A 25,740-nucleotide genomic window follows, 5' to 3' on the forward strand; every position below is an offset into this window, starting at 1 on the left:
CTGCAGTTACTCTTTGTGGTGGGAGGAGAGGGAGGAGGAGGATGAGGAGAGGGAGGAGGAGGATGTGTTGAGGCTGGTCTTGTGTGTTCGCCCCCCAGCAGAATGCATTATGATCTAACTTAAGATTATGTAACTACAGAGCATTACCTATCTACTCCAGTACCCTGTAAAACTCTCCCACCTGGGGAGAAGGAATTTGAATCTTTTACTGTATATGTATATGCATGAAGACATGGCCGAACTGCTGCAGTTCAAAGCGAGCATCAGAATGGGGAAGAAAGGTGATTTAAGGGACTTTGAACATGGCATGGTTGTTGGTGCCAGACAGGCTGGTCTGAGTATTTCAGAAACTGCTGATCTACTGGGATTTTAACCCACAACCATCTCTAGGGTTTACAGAGAATGGTCCAAAAAAGAGAAAATATCCAGTGAGCAGCAGTTCTGTGGGACAAAATGCCTTGTTGATGCCAGAGGTCAGAGGAGAATGGACAGACTGGTTGGAGCTGATAGAAAGACAACAGTAACTCAAATAACTACTGGTTACAACCGAGGTCTGCAGAAGAGCATCTCTGAACACACAACACGTCCAACCTTGAGGCAGATGGGCTACAGCAGCAGAGGACCACACCGGGTGACCCTCCTGCCAGCTAAGAACAGGAAACTGAGGCTACAATTCACACAGCAACACCAAAACTGGACAATAGAAGATTGGAAACACGTTGCCTGATGAGTCTGTGTTTAGATATAATTGAACTATGATGTGAAAAATGTCCCATATGGTGACATATAACAAGCAGCTGAGCACAGTCAAAGCTCACATGGAGCAGGAAAACAGAGAGCTTCGTGAAGATGGAAATCAACTGTGGCTAATATACTCAATGAATTACACAATTTGGGAACACTACTGCTCATAAAGTTTTGGTTGGACTTTAATTCTAACAAACCAGAATTTGGCATCAACAACATGAAAGCATGAATCCATCCTGCCTTGTATCAACGGTTCAGGCTGCTGCTGGTGCACTCAAAAAAGGAACATTGGTGTTTGTTCAATCAGTATAAATAAAGCATGTTGCTTCTACTAGATTATTTCATGTTCAGTGGTTAAACATGATTAAAACATGTTGTTTCAGCATGATGTGCAAAATTGTTAAAACAACAAGATCACTTTATGTTAACTCAACCTAATTGGTTTAAGTAGGAATCCCATCTGCAACACCTCTCCAGAGCAGGAGGTGGCAGTAATGTGCAATAGGCCCTATTCATCAGAGAGCAGAGCCAGATGATTACCTGCACTGTAAAAAAGTCTGTCAATCAGTTGAAGTGATATAATTTTTTTAACCAATCCATCTCAATATTTAAGTTAAGGTTTCCAATGTATTTTTGTGGATCATATCAACTTGAAACTCTGTGTTGATACAACTAATAAATGAAGTAGTTGGACCAACTTAAATTATTTAACATGGGTTTAGTTGTGATCTCTTAGGAAATTTGAGTAAAATGTACTATGTGTATTTGAGTTACAACAACAAATGTTATTAAATTGAAATAACTTCAAGATACCATGTACATCAAGATTAAATAAATTATCTAGATCTAGATAAAGATATTGCGTGCAACTGCTGAAATTAATAAAATTGGGTAAATTCAACAAAACATTTTTTTCAGTGTGGTGTAATGGTGTGGGGGATATTTTCTTGTCTCACTTTGGGCCCCTTAGTACCAACTGAGCATGGTTTAAAGTCCACAGCCTACCTGAGTATTGTTGCTGACCATGTCCATCCCATTATGAGCACAGTGTACCCATCTTCTGATGGCTACTTCCAGCAGGATAACGCTCCATGTCATAAAGCTGGAATCATCTCAGACTGGTTTCTTCAACATGACAATGAATTCCCTGTACTCAAATGTCCTCCACAGTCCCCAGATCTCAATCCAATAGAGCACCTTTGGGATGTTTAGGAACGGGAGATTCTCATCATGGATGTTCAGCCGACAAATCTGCAGCAACTGTGTGATGCTATCATGTCAATATGGAGCAAACTCTCTGAGGGAAGTTTCCAGGACCTTGTTGAACCTATGCCACCAAGGATTAAGGCAGTTCTGAAGGTAAAAGGGGGTCCAACCTGGTACTAGCACACAGACACAGACACACACATTTATATATATACTGCTCATCTGCATCTGCAAAAGAGTCTGTGAGGTCCAATCAAATCTGCCAGCAGCATCATCAGAGTGATAGGTTTGGACCAGCCCAGCAGTGACGTGCTGAATGACTGCATCATCGTTTTGGGTTGAGTCATCCTTTGACTCTGAGGGTTGGGTAATCTCTGTTCAGGAATCTTACAACATGATTATACAAAAAAAATCCAGCCTTTGTAAATGTTGCTAAACTTCCTCTGAACCGCCTTATCCTGGTGGAGAACAAAAGCCCCTGATAACAGGCTGAAAGGAGACTTTCAGTGATGGAAAGTTATTAGCATACAGAAAAGCTCTGTTTCCAAAGGTTAAGATTAATGAGACTAACTGTTAAACACCCCCGCAGACCAAGCCCTCCAGGCTGCCACTCATTCACGTTGGAACATGAAAGTGCTGACAGCCTAAAGCTGTTATCTCTGCTCTCATCTGCCTGGTCTGATAAAGAGACTGACCTGACCATAAGTAAGAGTTACCGCTGACCCCCTACAGTGTCTTTATCTGCCTTGAGAGGGCCTTGGTCATGGCTCTGTAAAGCCTTCACAGCCACACTAAGTCTACGCATCGTTGCCAAGAACAAGGAAACCCACCCATAAAAAGATAAACTTTTTATTTTTTAAAGATAGAGAATAAATCTAAACACACAAGATTGTGTTTTCAGTATTTTTCTGATAAAAGTTGAAACATTAAAATGTAATCCCTCCTGTTGATGAATCACAGCATGAAAACCATCAAAATGAGCTTGTGGCTGAAGCAGAGCTTTGTGTCTCTGCTGGTTTTAAAGGCTTTCAGTCCCAGTAACAGGCAGACCTTTGATGTGTTTTCAGACACACACACTCACACACACACTCTCCTGTCAGTCACTTGAAGTGCCACTTTGAGGACCATGGTGAGAGTTTCCTTGACTGCTGGTGTTTTGAGGATAGTCTTTTTGGAGTGTTCACACTCTGGGTCTGCGTTTTTAGCTCAGTGTTAGCGGGGCTGAATCTGTCCTGCATTGATTACCATCATCTTAACATCAGAACTCTATATCTGAATAACTCCGCCTACTTTACTGACTCTCTGTTCTGGATGATCAGTGAGTCCCTCCATCTTTCATCTCCCTGTGACTGTGAGGGATGTCTGGCTTCAGTCATTAGGGGTACACACTTTAGCTTCAAAAGTTTGATTTCAAGGTTGGGTCCATGGAGACAGTTGAAGATGGCTGATCATGGCCCAGAGTCCATTTTTATATAGCCCCCACTTTCAACTTACAATGTGTATAACAGACAAACCACTTTTGGGAGCACTGCACAATCATTATCCCCAACAACTCTCCCAACTGAAGTCTTTAAATGAAAAGATTGATGTTAGCATGTTTGTCCATGCATGTTTTTAATTGTGAGTGTGTGTGTGTGTGTGTGTGTGTGTGTGTGTGTGTGTGTGTGTGTGTGTGTGTGTGTGTGTGTGTGTGCGTGTGTGCGTGTGTGTGCGTGTGTGTGTGTGTGTGTGTGTGTGTGTGTGTGTGTGTGTGTGTGTGTGTGTGCGTTGCTGTTCCTGGGAGTTTAGTTTACCAAAACTTTCCTGGTTCCTGTTCCTGGGATGAATTGTTCCATATCCTGATTCAAATTCTTCCGTAAGACGGTTAAGCTCCCTGATAGGGAACGGCTCCAAAAGGCTGTAACTGTCCCACAACCACAGTCACACAGCTGTTGTTTTTAAGTTAGAGAAGCACATCTGGGCGCACAGACTGATTGTGAGCTCCTTAAGTCAGTATCAGGTGAAGGACAGGAGAGAAGAGGATCAGGAAGGAGGGAAGGATAGAAGGTGAGGTGAGAACAGGTATCAGCCCTTCTCTGCTGTGTCATGATTACCTTTCACCACAGCAACATGACTCCTCTCCCCTGTGAGTCACAGCTGCTTTTAGAGGAGAGGCATAAGCTCAGAGGTAAATAAAAAAGCAGAGACGTGGAGGGAGGGATGACAGAAAACCAAACACAGGATGAGCCAGCAGAGCAGAAGGGAGGAGGAGGAACCAGAGACCAATGTTTGGTAAAGCCAGAGAGGTGAGGAGCAGGCCTTCAAGTGAGGAACGACTGCTGAATGGGGCATGAAAGAAAAGGAGAGAAGGGGGTGTGAAGAGGGCCTTCCTCCCAGGAATTTACTTTGACTCCTAGTTTGGCAACTTTGTCACACAAGCTGAGGGAGTCCAAGAGAGAGCACAGGAACTCATCCCAGGAGAAACACACTGACAGAGAAGAACTGAGTGTGTGTGAGTTCTGTCTACAAAAATGACCAAAAAGTGTGCACCTGCTCAGAAAGCTGACAAAGCAAATGGACACAGAGGTTCTCAGAATGGGACTCTACAGGATGAGGACAAGAAGAAGGTGGGTCTGGGGAAGAAGGTGACTCTTCTTAGAGGGATCTCCATGATCATCGGCACCATCATCGGGGCCGGGATCTTCATCTCTCCAAAGGGCATCCTGGAGCACTCTGGCAGCATAGGAATGTCCCTGGTCATGTGGATCGCCTGTGGGGTGCTCTCGCTCTTTGGTGAGTGGTCTCTCAAACTTTGTAGAGATATATCTGTTCTGCTTTAGGAAAGTTACACTGAGTTGGAAACAGAGTCTAAAAGTCTGCTGAAAAAGAGGAAAAGGGTGATGAGTGTAGAAATGTGAGACATCACCTCCTCTTTTTAGAGAACTCCACAGGAGAATGACTGAAGAGGTTTTTATGATTAAACAGCAGACGGTGAATAATGATTTTGTGTCTAACTTGTAAATTAGAACGCAGCTTTCTTCTACAAAATCCATATTTCACTTATGAGACTAAGAAGATGCATCTTCCAAAAGAAAGCTTTTAATTTTATAAAAAACAAACAAACAAACAAACAAGCAAAAGAGAAAAAAACTCTTTAAAAGAAACAATCAGTAAGAACCCTGGTTGTCTTTTCAAATCCCTGCTGGTGGCAATGTATTCACTTTGGTTGACCTACAGAAGAGTCAGTTTAGGCATGTCCAAAGTCAGACCCATCCCACCTAACATCAGACGTCTGATGGACGTGCAGATCAAGTCTAAATGACGTCCGTTGGTCCAAGACCAATTTTGGAGGTGTATTTAACGTTCAAATTAATTGCGCTATGTGGACGTCTTACCATGACCCCACCTGGACGTCAGAATGCAGTTCAACATCTGAACATCAGCTTTTTGGGCATCAAGTGAACAACTAAGCAGGAGAGATTGAGTGAGTAAATGAGCCCACTATGCAAGAGACGTTCAAAGGATGTCCTTTCAACGTCATCTTTGGACTCCTCAAGGAGCAGACTGTTCCTCTAGACAACATCTTTTCTGATGTCTACTGAACATCCATTTATGATGTCCACAGTACCTCTGTGTAAGAGCTACCCCCTCAAAAAAAAAACTGATCCATGCTAGGACTTGAACCAGTGTCCCTCCAGTTTTAACTTAGCCCCTTGCAGTCATTTTAGAAAGTCTGATTTGCCTGATTAGGTCAGTATTTTACTGTTATTTTAATGTGACATTTTCCAGCTCTGTATTAAAGGGTCTGTGAGGAGTTTCTGAGTGATCTTGAAAACGCCTCTCTTCTAAATATATGTCTGATCCTAATACACACTTTAAATGGGATTATTAGCACCAGTGTTACATGTTACAGGTTATCTTAAATTGCTACTTCTTTGTTTTTTGATAGGGTAGAGCAGGACTGGATTGATTCACAGCATGTCTAAGTATCTATGACAACACCACAATGACTGATGAAGTTTAGTAGTGAGAAGAGAGATTTGTGTTTTTCTCTGCTGAAAACGATTTCTGTGATTAATTTTGTAGTGATGGTGAACACTGGAGCCTAACTGTCAGACAGAAAAAGGACAGAAGAGCAAAAGAAAGAGAAGCAGGAGAGAGATAGAGCACAAGTCTAAGGCTAACATATGGGTTTAACTTTTGGTGGTAATGTTGACTCTAACCCACAGTCAGCAGTTATTCTGCAGTGGTCTGTTCAAACTTGAGAGTCTATCAATAAATGAAGAGTGAGGTTATGTTAGCTCTGCTTGGTAGATGACTGGCAGGACATAACCACTAACATTACACATTACAGACACGTCCTAGAGCACCAGGCTGCCAGCTGTGATAAATATAAACAGCTACTAAACTACATACAAACTGACAGTGTTTACTTATTGTCACATAAGCCTACAGTGTCTAAAAACATATTAAAAATAATGTACAAAAAGACAGAACAAACAGGAGCAGTGCTAGCAGGCTATATACATTGTTCAAACATGCACTCTAATGAAAAGCTATTTTTAATGTACCTTGAAGATGAAAAAGCCAATTTTACTTTAAGTTTTCTTTCTGATTACAGATACAGGTAGAGAGAACAAGGTCTCTGCTCATTACTCTAAATACCCCGCTCTGCTACAACTCCACATGTCGCACTGAAAAGTAAATGGAAATGGATGATGTTGCTAATTTGAGCGTTTGTCTTGATACTGCGTCACCTTTTCCTGATGACACAGTATTAAGACACAGTATGTGTAGGACTGTGGCTGCACCGCTTCAGGCTGCTGTGCAAACACCATGTTTCATTTTAAGGCTGTTTGCTCATGTGACCAACGTGTGTCACACTGAAGCGTCATGCAGTTATGAAGTCTGACTGATTGATTTCTTCTCATCCATCATTAACACGAGTTGCCTGTGAATATTTTCCACAGTGTGGTTAGTTAACAAGGAAAATATAACAGGTTTTACAAAGAGCTCTGTGTTTTTCAAAGGCTGAACTACAGGTTCTCCAAGTGCCTGAGCAGGACTTTCCTCCTGCACAGCTGTATATTGTTGCATATATTGTTGGAGAATCCTTAAATCCCTCAGTTTTTCCACTGTAATGAAAAGTCCAAGCACATCATCCCCTCCTTTAAACCCCCCTCTGTGCCCTTAAGTCGTATTCCCTAAACTTGTAATTAAAATACATCCACCTAAATCTTCCTTTCTTAAGTTACAGGGTTGAGACCCCAAAAGGCTCCCACAGTCATATATCTGGGCAGTGATGGGGCCTGGGGAGGGACAGTGCAGGTTTATGAATGTGCCTGAGACAGTTTTATGGCCCCTATGATGACTGTCCTGTTTCTGTGCTTGAGACGATTTGTCACCTCTGTTCCTGCAGGAGCGCTGTCCTACGCCGAGCTCGGGACCTGCATTAAGAAGTCTGGTGGGCACTACACGTACATAATGGAAGCTTTTGGACCTCAGATGGCGTTCATACGACTGTGGGCTGATCTCATTGCCATCAGGTAAAGTCTGAATCCTCATTTTCTGCTCTCTAATGCTCATCTCAAACATTAATGTGTATCTTTTATGAACATCAGGTCCATGTAATTTACAAAGACCACTCTTTGGTGCCTGGAAAGCAAATATATGTTGCATAGGTTCATTTCAACGCAGAGACATGGAGGTGAAAGAGACATGAAGCCAATGACTGAGCATCGGAATGAAATGATTTAAAGTGAATTCTATGTTGGCCCTAAAGTGTCAAATATGACAAAAAAAAGTAAATGCAAAAAGCAGGGTTTGCCACTGATTTATAGACAAATCTAAAACTGCAGTTCCTCATATGGCCACTTGGGGACTGTTCGCTAGAATGCAATTTTTTAAAGAGCCACTTTTGTTTCGTCTGCTCAAAGAGCAGGTTTCATTATCATTTCTTACCCAAACCAACCCAACAGTCGTCTAAATGTGATTTTCCAAACAGGGGAAGATGATCTGGGATGCAGGAAATTTGCCCGACTGTTTTGTGACACCACACCAGGCGTAAAAATCTGGCTGTGACCTCGTGTGGGGTGGTGAGTTTAGTTCTGGCCAGTGAAAGTGAGAAAATACTCTGTGTGCAGCTGTGTGTGTACTCAGCCGAGGCAGAGCAGTAAAAACAGTCTAGTGGCCCTCCTGAGTCGCCCAATTTGATGCTGGCCCCAGGCAAGTGGGACTCACTGGAAAGCATGGGAAATGAAGGCAGGCTGAGGCACAGGACAGGGCAAGAGAGAGAGGAGAGAAAGAGTGTGTGTGTGTGTGTGTGTGTGTGTGTGTGTGTGTGTGTGTGTGTGTGTGTGTGTGTGTGTGTGTGTGTGTGTGTGTGTGTGTGTGTGTGTGTATGTGTTTGGGAGGGGTCTCTGGCTGTTGTGGGAAACCAAAACAGAAAAACCGATGAAACCAGACACGAGGGGCCGGATGGATTTCCATCTGAGCAAGACCACTGACAACACAACTGACCGATCAGATATTACACACACAAACACACTCACACACACACACACAATGCCTACATGAAATAAACGCAGTCAGAGTAAGTGTAAGCTTGGCAGAAGCTGAACTCAGACAAACTGCGCTGCAGGTTTTAAGATTCTGTCTCTTTAGATTAGTCTGACAGCCACACTGTGTCATGTAGTTTCTCTCACAGCTGGTTTCCTCTGTTTCTCCACAACTCAGCTTTCCTTATAGTTCAAGCTACTTGATCACTTCCCAATCTGATGACCTCTTAAGCCTCATTTCCACCAAGCAGTCTGGTAGGTGGCATGAGAGGTGAACGCCGGATGCTGAGACCTGTGTCAGCTACATAATAGCATGATGGCATAGCAGTGCGACATGTATCCTGCTAATAAATCCAATGAAGACGAAAAACATGCCACAGTTAACAAAGAGCGGCGATGAAAGACATCCAGCAATTTGTCTTCTTTGTGATTTAAACACGACAGTGTGACGTTTTGTTCTTACTGCTGTTGCACAGGAAGCGATGCAATGTTTCTAGCTCCACCTTCTGAGCTTGGATCAGTATGTCTGGCACCCCAACAGAAGGGAACCACAAAGAGGGACAGTAAGGGTCAGTAAATTGGGGACTGGTGCCAGTTTTAGTCAAAGGACAAGACACAAAATGTGTGCTGAGCTGAGACAAACCAAACTAAACCACTTGGTGGACACGGGGCTTTAGCTAGAGATGGGATTTACAGGTCTTTAAAGGCAGCCAGATCATGTGGACCTGTTCTTACCCAAGGAAATGATCCCTAGGAGAAATGGAGTGAGGATCTGGATCAGAATCATTCTGTGTTAAACATCCCACCATTATGTACACTGTTGATGACATAAGTGGGTCTATAACCTTACTTAGCATGTAGGGACTAAATGGTAAATGGACTTGAGCTTATATAGCGCTTTTCTAGTCTTGGACCACTCAAAGCTGCTGTACACCACAGGTCACATTTACCCATCCACACCCATTCGCGCTCACATTCACACACTGATGGATCCAATCTTTACTATGACAGCTATCCATCAGTACATCTAACGCAGTCACGCCTTTTCATACCCATTCACACACCACTGACGCAGCAGTGGGAGCAACTAGGGGTTAAGTGTCTTGCCCAAGGACACATCGCCATGTGTCGCCCAGAGCTGGGCTTGAACCTGCAACCTTGCGATCACCGACCAAGCGCATTCTCCATCTGTGCCACCGACTAGATTTTGGATTCTGTCCATCTCTATCTACTCATGGAAAGGGCAGACAGATCTGCTCAGATTCTACTCAGAAGATAATAGAGGCATGCCAAAAACTACTTTATGCCAACTGCATCATTCATCCATTCATCTTCTACCGCTTATCCTGTCCAGGGTCGTGGGTGGCTGGAGCCTATCCCAGCTCTCAGGGCGAGAAGCGGTGTACACACTAAACTGGTCCCAGTCAATCACAGGGCTGACACAGAGGGACAGATAACCTTCACACACACACACACACACACACACACACACACACACACACACACACACACACACACACACACACACACACACACACACACACACACACACACACACACACACACACACACACACACAGGTAATATAGAATCAGAAATTAACCCCATGAGCATGGTTTTCTAACCAGTGTGCAGCCTGACAGCATCATGAGACATCATAGACAAGAAAACCGGATCACTCAATCAGTCAGAAAGAAAGCACAACACCAAGGCCTTCATACCCTCTGCCAGGTCTTTTATTGGTCCAAAGGAGCTTTTTGACCAGAAGGTCCAGGAAGCTTTAGTTCCTGATAAAATGTTCTTGAGGTAGATCAGTCCAAATGACGTACATATGGAAAGAATAAAGAATAAAGGTGATTGCAACACACCACTAGACCAGTAGAGGGCAGGGAGACAACAACGAATGCCATTCAGCAAAACTGACATCATAGAAGGAGCCAGACAGGCTGGCGTCGTTATGTGTATCACCACTATTAGCTTGTTAGCATAAAGGGGATAAATTCACGCATAAAGCGTGAAATTCAACTCTGATAGTTTATCAAAAAAGGGTTCTGCTGGTCAGGACATATGTTGACTCTTTAATTCATGCTGTGCATGTGAAGGCTATTTTCTTGCACTGACATCCTCCAAACTGCACTCTTTAGTGACCAACAACCCACACACGTACCTTGAACCTCTGGATATCTCTTACTAAGACATTGTCCAGTTGCTCTTTTTCAGCTCTTTGACTTTGGCCCCAAGAAAATGTCTGCTGAGCTTCTAAATGCCCCATTATGTCCACTAACCTGTCCTCTAATGTTCCTGTCTGGTACTGGGCTTTAATTATGTCTCTGTGTCTGTCATTACTGTGGATCAGCCCTGTAACTTGACATTAAACACAGGCTGATGCAGCAAACCTGTGCCAGTGATGTTTTTATGGCTTCTCATGTGTGTGTCCTCCAGGCCTGCTGGGATGGCTGTCATCTCTCTGGCGTTCGGTCGGTACATCCTGGAGCCTCTCTTCATGCCCTGTGGGATCCCTCCAATGGCTGTCAAACTGGCCACTGCTATCGGCATCAGTACGTATGGCTGGATTAACTGTGTCTTAATACATAGATGAGGATGTTTGACCTGTTGTAACGTGCTGTGTAAATAACAGGGGATGATCACAGGCTGGTATCAGCTTAAGGACACACTACAGTTAGTCAGATAAACAACAGCTATGCTCAGACACCGCTGACACCTGCAGGGACAAATTCTCCAGCGCTGGTGTTTAACAGTTGCCAACTTTCTGCCTCTGGATAATTATGTCATTCTCTGGTAGTCACAGACTCAGTTCCTGGCAAAGAGTGCTTGAGCCCAGATTTCAGGGAAGACTAATGATGCAACATGTTTCAATGTGACATGGTGTACACATGCAGGTGTGTGTGTGTGTGCAAGTCTGTCCCGTGTTTTGGGTTCAGGTTGGTTACCGTAGCGACAATACTTATAGAGTCAATATTTAATAATAATATTTAATATGCTGACAATGTGTTCTTTATCTATTATCCACTACATCAGACATTTAACTTCACACATCTATCAGAAAGCAGACTGAGCAGCATGTTGAACCTTTAATTTATTTTATTCCAATCTTCCAAAATTCCCGACATAAACAACACAACATCCATTAGGTTAAGGGCTTAATAACATCATATTGTTTGTAATTTTATAAACTACCAAGTATGTTAATAAAAGACTTAAAGGCTTACATTAATGGAGGTCCATTTCCACCAGTTAAAGATAAGGTAAAAATTTGATCTTGGCTCTGTTGAGGTTGGGTTTTTTTTTTTGCCTATATTAACTCAAAATTATGAAATAAAAAGTCAAAATTATGAGATTTGTGAGCTCCAGATGGCATTGTAGTCTTTGCAAAGTTAGTTTGAGGCTGATTTTATGACCAGAAGATATGGACCCAGTATATAGAGTCAATTATAAGTTAACCTATAAATTATGTCTAACAGAAATAGAAATTAGTTCAATGCTTAAGTACGCTATGTTATCAAACTATTTATCAGTCCTGTTATTTTAAAGAGGCTGAGAGGAGTTTAAAGGTGATCCTGAAAAAGTCTCCCTTCTAGATACATGCCCGATCATAATCTACACTTCAAAATGAGATTATTAGCACCAGTGTAGGTTATTTAATGGGAAAACCTGAACTGGAAGCTACTTCTTAGCTTCTGGATCTGAAAGACTGGATTGATTTATGGCATGTCACAGTCTCTATGCCAACACCACGCCGGGCCCGGCTATCAAAGTTTAGTAGTAACAAGAGAAGGCTGTGTTTTTCTCTGCTGAAAACAATTTCTGTGATTAATTTTGTAGTGATGGTGGACACTGGAGCCTAACTGTCAGACAGAAAAAGGACAGGAGAGCAGAAGAAAGAGAAACAGGAGAGAGATAGAGCAGGAGCACTGTTGTCTGAAATGTTGTCACGATTCAAACAACAGCATGTGTAACTGTACTAATAAATACTCTACCTTGTCGCGTTGTATCCAGTAAAAAGTTGACTTGAGCAAAGAAAATTTGTTCAAAAACAAACACACGCCTCGTTAAAAGTCACACCTTTATGACAGTGTGTGAGAGACTTTAGGCCAGAAAGTGGAGAGGCAGTACAGTTAAAACAGATCATCTCAAAACATCTTTAAATACAAACCAAACAATTCCTGACCATATTAACCCAATTATTATTTTACTTAGCAGATGCTTTTGTCCAAAGCGTCATACAACATCAAGCAGTTGGGGGGAATGGCACCTCAACAGTGGTGCAGCAGGTTGATGTAGATATTTCAAAGTGTTTCCAAATTGTCTGACACAAACACTTGCTTATTATAATACATAAAACCCCTGCTGTGGGTAGAAAGTTTTTAATCTCAGGGGGAAAACAGTCTTTAAAGTACATGCTTGTCCATGGATGCAGTCTGTGGTGAATCTATGTCCAGGCATACATCATAGATTCACCTGTGAAGAAGCCTTTGATTAGAGCCTGGCACACAAAGTGCCAGTCTTGAGACTTGTAGATGTAATTCGGTTGAAGACCACACATAAGGAAAGTTTTTTTAACTGTTCCATGAAATTCCAAGGCCAAATGACTTCAGAAAGCACAGGAAGATGAACTGGCTCAGCTGGCTGCGTTGACAAGCGGAGTTCTTTTTATTACCACCAGTAGATTGAACGGTGGCCATATGAGCAACTACTCGCTATCTCTTCCGGGTAAGGGCTGATGGAACTGTCACAGTAAAATTGGTTGCCTTGTATAAATCTGTGTCTGATCCAAGCAGTGCTTTGGGAGATATTTAGATCCAAAATCGTGCAGCGGACGTCCGTATAATGGGATCCATCAGGGGCATAGACAGCGCCGCATTTACAGTAGGAGGGAGTGCAGTGTTGTCAGTGGGGCACAGATTTATATAAGGCAACCAATTTTACTGTGACAGTTCATATGCACATTATTTGGATTTTGTAGAGCAGAAGGAGAAGAGCGTGACCGTAAAATGCAAGTTATGCCCAGGAAATAAGAGGCTGAATACTGCGTGGGACACAACCGCGAATCTCTTGAAGCATATAAAGATGTATCAGGGGGATAAAGTAGTGTAACAAGTAGTGTAACTTTGTTACTATTTCCATGGAGTAATCAAGTAGTGTAAGGCACTACTTTTTTCAATAGTAACGAGTAATGGGTAACTCTTTACTTTTTTGAGTAACGGACCCCAACTCTGTTGGTTAATGAGGAAATTTCATGTTTGACATGTTGCATGTTTGATAACCCTGTCGGAGAAGCTCTAAATCAGTTGGAATTAAAGCAGTGAAAGGTAAAGGGCATGATTCTTATAAACAGGTGTGCCACTTACATGTTACAGATCTATGTGATGATCTATGAGAAGGAAAAACTTAACCAATGCATGCACGCACTCCCTCTGCCTGTCTGTCTTAGCTTCTGTGATGTACCTGAACAGTATGAGTGTAACATGGACTGCCAGGATTCAGATCTTCCTCACCTGCAGCAAGCTTTTAGCCATTGCCATCATCATAGTGCCAGGAATGTACCAGCTGTTCAAAGGTGAGCAATCTTCAGCATCACTATAGTAACCTCCAGTAGTACCTCTGTACCTCACCACAGCTCCAGACACTCCCAGGAATCAGCTTTGTTATTCTGGAACATTCTGTGACTTCCCGCAGAGTGCTCAGCTGCAACAATTAACACAGCGTGTTCTGTCTTACACAACTTAGTGCTCTGTAAATATGACCTTGAGGCCTGGCAGGTGCTGTAACACAGCTGCTTGCGCCAACACACAACATGAATGTTTCACAACATCATTACAGCCGTGGTTATCAAAGTCCAGACAAATATCAGCCTCAAAGAGCCGGGGCCTTATTAGAATGACCTATTCCTCAAAGATAATGAGGCTGAATCCTTTTTCATTCATCACTTCATTATCATCACCACTTTAATTATCACTCTATCAGACTGAAAGCTACAGCAATGTGATGTGATGCTGTGCTTCAGGCAGTCAGTGAGTATAAAACACGTGTGTGTGTGTGTGTGTGTGTGTGTGTGTGTGTGTGTGTGTGTGTGTGTGTGTGTGTGTGTGTGTGTGTGTGTGTGTGTGTGTGTGTGTGTGTGTGTGTGTGTGTGTGTGTAGGTGAGACCAAGAACTTTGAGAATGCCTTTGACCTGAACAATGTGAGGCTGTCTGGGATGCCTCTGGCTTTCTACTCGGGGATGTATGCATACGCTGGGTGGTAGGTATGGTCACATTCATCATTATCATCACCATGATCATCATCACTATGATCATCATCATCATCATCATCATCATCATCATCATCATCATCATCATCATCATCATCATCATCATCATCATCAGTCAGCCAAACAACACATAGGAGTGCCTTCTACATAAAGACACATATTACAATGACATATAGGGGCAGCAATGTTTTTATATTATTTTTATATATAATAAAGAAATGGAGGCCCAGGACTGATTCCTGTGGAGCACTTTTTGTTTCTACTAAGAGCTCTGATTGAATGTTTCCAGCAGTGACACATTAAAACAACTTTTGAACCATTTTCAATCATTGAAGTAAAGTCAACATGACAGATTTCTTAATGAGAAGAGAAAGATGGACACACACACTTATCCACTTTTTTAAACGTCTAACATTTACTGTTCAGATCTACATGAACTGCTGATGGATGAGCATTTGTTTACAGAAGACCAAATAATACCTGTGTCTATCTGCAGGTTCTATCTGAACTTTGTGACCGAGGAGGTGGAAAAGCCTGAGCGGTAAGTTTTAGGTGTTTGAGAATCATACATGGAAACAGACTGTCAGTGGCAAACAGTGCCTACCTCCCCCCATGGTGTGTGAAGCCCAAGAACCCAGTCCGTCAACAACTGTGCGTCTTTATACAGTCTCTATTTTGTATAAACTAGTCATTTACTAGAGAATAAAAAGGCATTACATAAGGGTTAAAGATGATAACAAGGCACTTGGTTTAAATGTGTCACAGAAGCTGAAAACGCTGTCCCCGCCCATTACCTTGACAACACATCCGAGCGCATGTACGTGCATCAATGCATATCAGAGGATCATGAGAGTAAGCCTTTATTATTACACAGTCTATGGTACAAACACAGAAGAAAAGCATCAGACCCCAGCGTCTGATGGCCACATGTGGCCACATGCACCAAACTTAGTAACTTTTTCATCAAGACAAGCAGCAGGATGAAAAAGAGACTCTGGATGGAGAGTTTGAAGCGGGTAAGAAGAGATTTAATTGAAAATATATGATGCCTGCAAACCACTGTCCAAGTTTATGCATTGATATAACCCTAGATTATCCAAAAATAGTATCATAACGTCCGTCTAGATGCTGAAAGGATGTCTAAGTTTTTTTTTGTTTTTTTTTTTAAATGAATTTGCATATATTTGGAAAAAAAAAACTGTGATGTCATAAATTTCATAAATTTGAAAAAAAATTGAACAAGTTGCAAAAATGCCAAAATGTTAAAATTTAAAAGGAAATAAAAAATTGCTGAAGAAATTAAAAAATCTTCCAAATTTTAAAAAAAGAAATACCTTCACGAATTTTCTAATTTTATTTAAAAAATGCTTTCTTTTGCAAAAATCTGGAGAAATTCAACTAATATTAAATTTTCAAAAATTATCCAAATTTACAATAAAATTTGAATTTATTTTCTTGGTTTAAAGAAATATTTTTTAAAAAAATGCAGAAATTAAAATTTATAAAATCTAAAAATGTGAAATGTAAAACACACAAAAATTTTGAACAAAAATGATGTTTCAAAATTTTTCTAAAAGATTTTAAATTGAAATTTAATACATTTTCAATAATTTTTAATGATTATTGAATTTGATTTCATGTATCAATTACATTACCTAACTCTTATTTTTTTTTCTTTCTACATTTCTTCAAGCTGTATTTTCTTCCAGATTAGTCTTTTTGTAGATTTAGTTATCTTCCCAGGGCTGTAAAAGTTGAGGTTAGCCACAGGTGCATGGGAAGTTGGTGGTCTGTTGATGTTGTAGGAGGTGAAGTAGAGCGGTGGCAGGCTTTATTGACAGATGGGATGAATATTCAGTCCAACAAGAAGGTAATGCACGATTTTATTTAGTCACAATATCTTTAATCATCAATACCCCCTGCATGGAAAATATTAAAGCTATAAGGGGGCACTGCAAATGAGTCAAAGAGCCACATGAGGCTCCAGAGCTGCAGGTTGTAGACCTTTCATTTAGGTGAAAGTAGGTGGAGGACAAGATGTAATCCTGATTTGAAGCCAGTGAGTCACTGGTGAAACACTGGCGCAGCTACATGCTTAGCTTCACCATGTGTGTATGATACTGTGTCATCAGTCTGTGAGTAAACTTAAATATCTAGACAAGCGGTTGGAGAATTGGATACATTGGGCTAAATAGGATCTGCCCCAAAATAAAGCCATGGGGTACTCTATTTAGGGAGCTAAGGTACAATGAATCTGTTTTAAATCTGTGGGTTTTTTCCTATCTGTGGTTTGTTGCCCAGTAGAGGGCACTGTAAAACATAAATGAATTCCTAAACAGGCCAGTTTTAAAAGAAGTGCTGGTACGTTATCAATCTCATGGATTCTTCATTCCAAGTCAGAAAGGTGATACTGCTGCACGTGTCTTCATTTAGCATTACACCAGTCCTACAGATGCTGGGTGTTCAGCTATGTTCAACCTTTAACTGTATTTTTTTTCAATGTGAATTTACCCTGAGAGCTATTGTTACTGTCTTTTTTGTGCTTCACACTCTGGTTTGAACCTCCTCCCCTGTGTGTGTTTTCTCCCTGCTGCACACAGACATCATTTGCGTTTTGTGCAAGAAACAGAGAAAAGGAGGAAGGCAGAGGTAATGAAGGAGTGAATGACAGTGTTCTGTTTCTGCTTCTCTCTCTTGCCCTCAGGACTGTGCCATTAGCTATTTGTATCTCCATGGGGATAGTGACTTCCTGCTATGTGCTGACCAATGTGGCGTACTACACGGTGATGTCAGCAGAGGAGCTGCTGGCCTCAGACGCGGTTGCTGTGGTGAGAAAATCATTGGATGTTTCAGGTCCTCCTTCTGGTTCAGATATTGATCGTAATCTTTTGTAATGTATTGACAGCTCCACAACACACAAGGTCAATATTTATTTTAACCATGGTGTAAAAGCCGTGATACCTGACAATTAGACCTCCAGGCCTCAGTGATTCCAACAGTAACATTCATGAGTGAGTGGTCCAGAAGAAGGCCTTAGGCTGGTTACACAGTAGACCACTTCAGATCTTATCTGATGTTAAAACTGAGGGTGAAGTTCTTGAGACTTTCCAGCGTGTTTGAGGTGAAGTGCGTAGCTTTGTTTCCATTGCACAAACCTAAATATCACAATGAAAAAAAATATAGAAACACCCAAATTTCTAAAAACCTCTCAAAACCTCTCAAAAAATTTGATAAAAAAGTTTTTACACTCTCAAGAGGTGGTTTTTAGAAGTTTTGATATTAAAGTTTTTTCGCAAAAGTACAATGGAAATCCCCCCTTTTTAAAATAAAAAAAAATTAAAACATGTTACGTTGTCATAACAACGCACCTCCCTCACCTCCTCCTAGATGTCCATATCCACATAAATGGACTCTGGCGTTGATATTGTAATAGCTCGGCTGTTAGTTTTGTGTTCAGTGCAGATGTTGGTGTTTTTGACCGTCGACAGTTTGACCTGTGTTTAAAAACAGAAATGTTTGTGAATCAGCGTTATCATGAATGCAGCATCCATATTTTTTTTACTCCAGTTTTACACAATTCTAGTCCCAAAAGAAACACTGGCAAGGCGCAGTTGTGCTTGATCAAAACTTTAGAAATATCCCTTTAATTTTGCAGAAAGGTGTGATGGAAACACAGCTTGTGATGGTCAGCAGCTCCTCCAATTTCCTGTCCTCCAATGCCTCCTCCTGCCTCACAAACTGCGGCCTGCCTGTTAGCACCATGGTTAGCTTTCTGCACGTCATCATTAGCCTGATGTCTCAGACAGCTCTGCTTCCCATCAGCTGTTAATGTGATTGTTCCAGCCTAGCTCTGTGAATGCTAATCACATCAAACACACTGTCTAATAACACACCATGTTCCTTATTAGCCTGAGAGCTGCCATCAGTGCTACTGTGCGCTGTGTTAGACTCATTCACGGAGTGGTCTCAGATCTTTTCTAATGTACTTACTCTTATTGCCCTGTGCACAATGAGTGATAGCAGCGCCTTAAGAAAGGTGTGGAGAGCATTTAAGTGTTCTTAAAAGGCGGTGATGGAATAAAAGAATTACACCCTCCTCTTCCTCTCTTGCAGACAAATGGCTGAAGTTTACAACTTAAACTTAATTACAGAGTTCAACTCATATCAAGGACTTGTCTGAAGGAAGCCAACCTCAAGGAAGAGTTAGTAACGTGAGACAGTATAAATTACAGCTGTTCACGTTATGTGAGGGCTGATAGGTGGAAGAGGCTGCAGGGCTTTAACTGTGATTTAATCATTTCTTGTTTCTTAAGCTGTCATCATGTAATGCTGCAGGAACATTCACTTACAGCTGCTAATGGAAAAAAAGACATGGGACATAAAAATGTAAGACTTGATGACGACATCTGGAGTGGGTTAATGGCTGCTGCCATTACGCTCTGCTGGTTATACAAGAGCAGAGATAACAAGGAGCATCTCAGAGCATCTTATGATTTGTAGGACTGCTGGTGCAACTTCTGCTCGTGTTGGCTCTGCAAACCAAGAAAGATGCATCAGGCAGATCCTTCAGACACAACACACACTGTGCTGGAAAAACCTCTGAGTAACATACTGTTAGATATGTGTATTTGCTTTAAGCTCCATGAAAAAAGTTTAAACAACCTTGTTTTTATTTCTAAATGTGTGTGATGATGTAGTTTTTGAGTGAGCAACCTCTAACTATCGGAAACAGGGGTTGCATAATGTGACCATATGTAAAAGCACAGTTTACTGTGGTACCAGAGTCTAGTACTTAATTGTGCCCCACCTTCACAGCTTCTGTAATCCACTACAGGCCAGTCTTAGGCTTTGGCCACCATAGACCTGGGTGCTGTAATAAAGTTCTTCTTTCTGGAAGTGGGCCAGTGGGCAGGAACTTTCATCTGTTAATTTGGACTTTGTTGTCTTTTATCTGACGGGCCTGCCTTAAGAGTTGATGTGCAAGAATTTTTGCTGTTTTTCCTCTTTTTGCATTTTGAAACTCTGCTGGGAACCTATTTAAGATCAAAAAGTGCAAAAGGTGAGTTTGTGCAATTTTTCAAGTGGTCATGAAACATTGATCAGGTGCATGTGTGTGTGTGTTTTCCTGCGTTCCTCTTCGCCACAGACATTTGCAGAGAAGCTGTTTGGAAACTTCTCCATCTGTGTCCCCGTGTTTGTGGCCTTGTCCTGCTATGGCTCCATGAATGGCTGCCTCTTTGCCTTGTCAAGGTAAAAAAAAAAAAAAAAAAAAAAAAAAAACTTCCTCTTTCCTGTCCATCATCCTACAGCTCACACTCAGGCTGACAAAGCATTTTGAATATTTGAAATAGCCTAAAACAAGTGGAGACACGGATCACAGTCATGTCAGGTGTCAGAAATTAAAGCTATAAAAACGGTGCTGCAGAAATCCTTGTTATTTGACGTTACCCTTAATTATTATTATTAAGTATTAATTATATTAGTCAACATTCTTTCTTTCTTCAGATCTAAATAAAAATCTGGTCTGTACCAGAAGAAATCTCCCATTTTAAAACTTTAAGATGAAGTTTAGAGTCTCAATAACTCAGAGGATCAAAGGTTTAGGTTCTTCAGATAGCTACAGCCAACAGGCTGTACCAGCTTCGGTGTCATCCTTTGAGTTGGATCTATCGGATCACTTCAGAATCAGACCAAGAACTGTTTAAACCAGTGGCCCCCAAACTACGGCCCGGGGGCCGGATGCGGCCTGCCTCCTTGTTTTGCCCGGCCCCCTGAACAATACCAGAGGTGCATTACAATTTTTTTTGTTCAGTCTGGCCACGTGATCGAGAAAAACACATGCATAAAACGTAACTTTCTATTCCACCCTTCTGCAGTTTGTGCCCTATCTGAAACCCCTCCCTTGAAAAAAAATCCTGTTTTACAACCATACTGGCAGTAAAATCTATTGTGCTGGTAGGTGTTGTATCACTTAGTTCAGTTTCTTAGCCTGCTTGCTTTCTGGTTTTCACAGTGAAGTTAATAAGAGTGAGCTGCAAACAGTGGTGTTTACAAGAGAGTTAATATTTCATGGTCTTTTTTTCTGTGAAAACCCCAAAAAGGGTTTTTTAGTTATTATTTATTTCATAAATTGTGTTATATATTGCATTTAAAGTGTTATTATTTATTTTCTGATTTTTTTTCCTGTCAAGATCCCAGAAAGGGTTATTAATATTTGGTTATGTGTGGCTTTTTGGGAAACAATAACTATTCATGTTTGGACACCTCTGCGATCATCACACTTTTTTTTACAAACTGACCCTGGCCCCCCGTCAGAGACAGGAAAAGTTGTTTGGCCCTGACGGGAAAAAGTTTGGGGACCCCTGGTTTAAACCATTAACCAGACATTCTGCCACTCTTAATTCAACCTCATCCAGAGTAAATTTCTGATTGTCTCAGCTATCATTCTGACTTTAGATCAAAGTCAGCATGACATCACATCACATTAAGTCCAGCCTCTAAACCATTTGGATTTTCTTTGTGTATGTGTGTGTGTGTGTGTGTGTGTGTGTGTGTGTGTGTGTGTGTGTGTGTGTGTGTGTGTGTGTGTGTGTGTGTGGGGGAACAGAATGTTTTTCGTAGCGTCGCGAGAAGGACAGCTCCCTGAGGTTCTCTCCATGGTCCACATCCGCAGGCACACCCCACTGGCTGCCGTCCTCATCCTGGTCAGTTCTTTGCAGACACATCACTAAAGATGTCAGTGTGTGCAGAGTTACACGCAGGTTAATGTCAGTCACAAAGGTCATTATGTCACATGAGCTGCTCAGATCCCTGAAGGAGCTTAGTAAGGTGAAGACCTTCAGTTGAAACGTTGGAGAACTGAAGTACGGGCTCTGTTATAAGCCATCTCTTCAGGACGTGACACACACAGACATCACCTGACCACCACAGAGAAAGAGAGGCATCAAGAGATACTTTAATCCTAAACAGCACCATCTACCCTATTTTATCAAAATATTTAAGATCAGTCTGACTCTAGAGACTGATCAAGAGACCATTTCTTTAAGATCCTGGTCTTATTTTGAAGTTGAAAGCACTTTACCACAATGGTAAGGCATGATGTCCACATCACTGCTGAAGCTGCCCCTGTCCATCCACCAGTCAGGCCATGTCTGTTCTTAAAGAGCTGCAAAAAAATTCTTGAGTGTGTTACATGTATGTGTGTGTGTGTGTGTGTGTGTGTGTGTGTGTGTGTGTGTGTGTGTGTGTGTGTGTGTGTGTGTGTGTGTGTGTGTGTGTGTGTGTGTGTGTGTGTGTGTTTGCAGTACCCTATGACCATGCTCCAGCTGTTTGTTGGAGACATCTACAGCCTGCTGAACTTCATGAGCTTCCTGCGCTGGCTCTTCATCGGTGTGGTGGTCCTGGGTTTGATCTATCTCCGATACACCAAACCTGACCTGCCCCGTCCCTTTAAGGTCAGCCAGTCCACACCTGCACACAGCTCACCTGGTTGTACAGGCTCCTTGTTCCTGAATGCATGTCTTTGTACCTGTGCTCAGTGATGTAGTGACTGGTGCTGACTGCTCCACAGGTTCCACTCTTCATCCCTGTGGTCTTCTGCCTGACCTGCTTCTTCATGGTCTTCCTCTCGCTGTACTCAGACCCCATCAACACAGGGATTGGGTTTGCCATTTCCCTCACTGGGATCCCCGCCTACTACATCTTTATTTACTTCAGTGACAGACCAAAGTGGCTCCAGAGGGGGTTAGGTAAGTCAAAAGTTCTGACCTGTATGAAGGTGATGGAGGCGGACAGTCAGCTGGTCACATGACGTTTACACAGATAGATCTGTAGTTTAGTTTCAAAGAATCTTTTATTTCCTACAGACTTGTTTTAGAATCATCCATGTGCGTAAATTCTATTTCTAAAAACTAAATCTATAAATGATTATGTGTAATTGGTGAAGGCTGTTTTAGGCTTGGTTGAAACGTTGACTCTTTTTTTCAAAAAGGAGTCATTACTCATGGCTTCAATGAGTCATGATGCTAGAGTAGGACCTCTAGTGGTCAAAACAGGGATTAAAGTTTTACATCTCTAGACGTATTTATCTCAGTTGGAGGAAGAGGAAGATTAAAAAAAAGTTGCACGTGCATTAAATGTGATTCAGTTTTGAGTATCCAAAAAAGTCATGACGTTGTAAACCAATAAAGCCAGTCAGAGCCTCACTATTGGCCAATCAGAAACAGAGGAGGATGGGTTCACCACTGCCCCATTAAAGAAGGATCTGAAGTAACTTGTCTGGCCTCTACTGGTAGATCATCGCAGGTGTAAGCGTTGTTGAAACGGCCTGAAAAAAACAAAAAAAAAAATTTTTTTCGCTTTAATCCCTGGGTCAATAAATTTCGTCTTGTTAACTTCGGGACTTCAGCCTGTCTCCGAACCGTAGATGGGAAAGGTAATTAACATTTATTTACTTGGCTGTCTAGGAGACGGACCAAAGTGAGGGAAAAGACTAAAGAGGAGGAAAAAAGGTGCACCTTGTGCACAACCGCACATTTATCGAGGAAACAAAGACCAAAATAACTTACTCCCGCCCCACACACACCATGCATGCACTCAGACCCTCTCTCCTTCTGCTATGTCACACGCGCTCACACACACACACACACACACACACACACACACACACACACACACACACACACACACACACACACACACAGCACAGACTGTCACTGCATTAAAGGGGCAGGGCTGGCCAATAACAGTTTGTATTAGCAAATGTGAGCAGTGCACCGTATATATAACGCACACATATAGAAATTTAAACTTTAGCTGGGTGCCTGCCTCCCTCGTCATGGACCTCACCGCACGTTACTGGTTATGATACAATATGTCATAGTTATAATACTCATAATAACAATGATAATAAATGTTGTAGACCATGTTTTTTTTATTTTTTTCATGCCGTTTTTTTCCCAATGTATTAATTATAATTCAGAATTATCCCGGAGCGCACTTGACTCCGTCAAGTGTTTCACATGACAAACCAAACCAATAAGGTGCTTCGATGACGTTTGAAGCCCTCAACTGCTTCAAACATCACTGAGTGTTAGACGTCATGAGTCATGTGACCAAACCAGAACTGTTAGTCCTTCTAATAGAGATCCCTGAAGTAGAGGACAATCTTTCTTTGTCTACTATTCGAGTGTGTGATTCAATAATTAGGGGAACATTTCAGGTACAAAAAGTATGTTTTTTTTCTTTTTTCAGTTATAATTATTATTATTATTTGCTTCATAGTCTTTTTGTTTGAAAAGAAATACCTGGGATGCACCAAATTCCTTAATTAGCTTAAGCTCTAATGAACTCTTAAATATTTAAGTTATAAAAATATTGATGCATTATTTTGTCAGCTGTATTATGGACAAAAGTTGTGACTATATTTTCAACATTTATCCATTTTATCAGAATCAGAATCAAAAATACTGTATTGAACCCTGAGGGGAAAGTATACTGAATTTGGACTTATTCAACATTTCTGTGTCAGACTAGGCTCTCTAGAAATTTACCTCATCAATTATATCACGGTTTAGACAACATTAAAAGCTCTACATTTTTATTGATGCCAACACAGTCGACATTTCCTCCATTTTTTGTCCCTTGTGCTAACTGCAGACCTTGAACATGGCACCACCTGACCTCCATCAGCTCATACTTCTGCTCATTCACAGTTTGGTCTTTATAACATCTAAAGTAAGAACAGCAGAAAATACACAGAAAACACTGTTGATTGACTGTTAATGCGCCCCATGTACAGACAATCATTCTGATGAAATATTGATGAGGAGCTGAAACATGCCACACTTTCTTCAAGGTTCCCACCAAAAGAGATGGGACCTCAGCTGATTTAGGTCATGTGACTTTGGAGCAAACCATTGCTGATTTTTAATTTGGTAGCACAGTTGACACAGATTCCTGTGTCAGGAGTGAATTATTTTATCTAAATGTATTATTTAAATAGCTTTTCAAACAGCTCTGTCATGTTTTAATGAATATTTTGAACAAAAACTACTGAATATAATAAACACAAACATGTTTTCTAGAGTGAATTTGAAGAGCAAACTTGACATTTGAAAAATTAGACGGCACAAAAACTGTAAATTCAAACACATAATTAGCATTTTTTGCTAAATAAATGATGGAACCTGCTAACTTTCTGAATGTGAAATATAGTAGCATAATAGTCAAATGACCAGCTGTAAAATTGGTCATTGCTTGAAATGAATATTTCTTAAGATTATAGTACAGTATACCCCCCTGCTAGTCTACTGTCTGCTGTGCAGACTCTGGCTGACTCTGGCTGCACAACTGCTGCAGACTCTGGCTGCACAACTGCTGCAGACTCTGGCTGCACAACTGCTGCCAATGGCTGCGCCTGTGATGGGGTATTTTGGCTTCAAAAATGTACAATGATAAATGGTGGAGCCACGCGGTCCACTCTATATACAGTCTATGGTGTGAATCCAAGAAATTGTTGTGTTTGTCACCACACACTCCTGTTTGATTCAGAGACAATCTGAAATAATATTAATGACTTACATGAAGTTTTGTAAAATGTTATTCTTTCTGTTTCAGATTCCTTCAACAGAACCTTACAGATCCTCCTGGAGGTGGTCCCTGCTGAACAATAAGAGCACTTACACACACATACATACACACACCCTTTTCATCTTCTCTGTAAAGTATGGATTATTGTGATATGCTGCATTAAATATACACATTTCTGCTGAATGTGTACACTTCTTGGTGTCAGTGGTTTTCTGTTTATTCTGATGGTTTAAAGCTCAGTGACTTATCAGCTGATCCACACTCAGCACCCAGGGTTAGCTGTAGGTGTCCTCTGAGTGTGTGAGGGTGTCCTCCAGAACATACCATATACTTTATGCACTTATTTGTTTTCATAAAGTCTACAAACAATGGACTCACTGGATTCACTGG

At 41.4% G+C, this 25,740-nt stretch overlaps 1 protein-coding gene across 1 annotated transcript; it reads left to right on the forward strand.

Annotated features, from left to right (window-relative positions):
* Window positions 1-4,157: 4,157 nt before the first annotated feature.
* Window positions 4,158-25,509, forward strand: slc7a11 (solute carrier family 7 member 11). Its single transcript, XM_074673975.1, has 12 exons — window positions 4,158-4,725; window positions 7,352-7,478; window positions 10,932-11,047; window positions 13,942-14,067; window positions 14,651-14,750; window positions 15,257-15,301; window positions 17,465-17,588; window positions 19,907-20,010; window positions 21,368-21,464; window positions 22,065-22,214; window positions 22,331-22,508; window positions 25,378-25,509. The coding sequence occupies exons 1-12, from the start codon at window positions 4,464-4,466 to the stop codon at window positions 25,431-25,433; spliced, it is 1,485 nt and encodes a 494-aa protein (XP_074530076.1). The 5' UTR covers window positions 4,158-4,463; the 3' UTR covers window positions 25,434-25,509.
* The last annotated feature ends 231 nt before the right edge of the window (window positions 25,510-25,740 follow it).

The sequence above is a fragment of the Halichoeres trimaculatus genome, unplaced genomic scaffold, assembly GCF_033239565.1.
Source record: "Halichoeres trimaculatus isolate MK-OKI-2021-1 unplaced genomic scaffold, fHalTri1.1 fHalTri1_scaffold_7, whole genome shotgun sequence".
Taxonomy (NCBI): Eukaryota; Metazoa; Chordata; class Actinopteri; order Labriformes; family Labridae; genus Halichoeres; species Halichoeres trimaculatus.

Coding starts and splice junctions, on each gene's coding strand:
- slc7a11 (XM_074673975.1), top strand. CDS start 4,464: ATGACCAAAAAGTGTGCACCTGCTCAGAAAGCTGACAAAGCAAATGGA. Junction 20,011..21,367: donor TGCCTCTTTGCCTTGTCAAG/GTAAAAAAAAAA, acceptor GTGGGGGAACAG/AATGTTTTTCGTAGCGTCGC. Junction 22,509..25,377: donor GTGGCTCCAGAGGGGGTTAG/GTAAGTCAAAAG, acceptor TTTCTGTTTCAG/ATTCCTTCAACAGAACCTTA.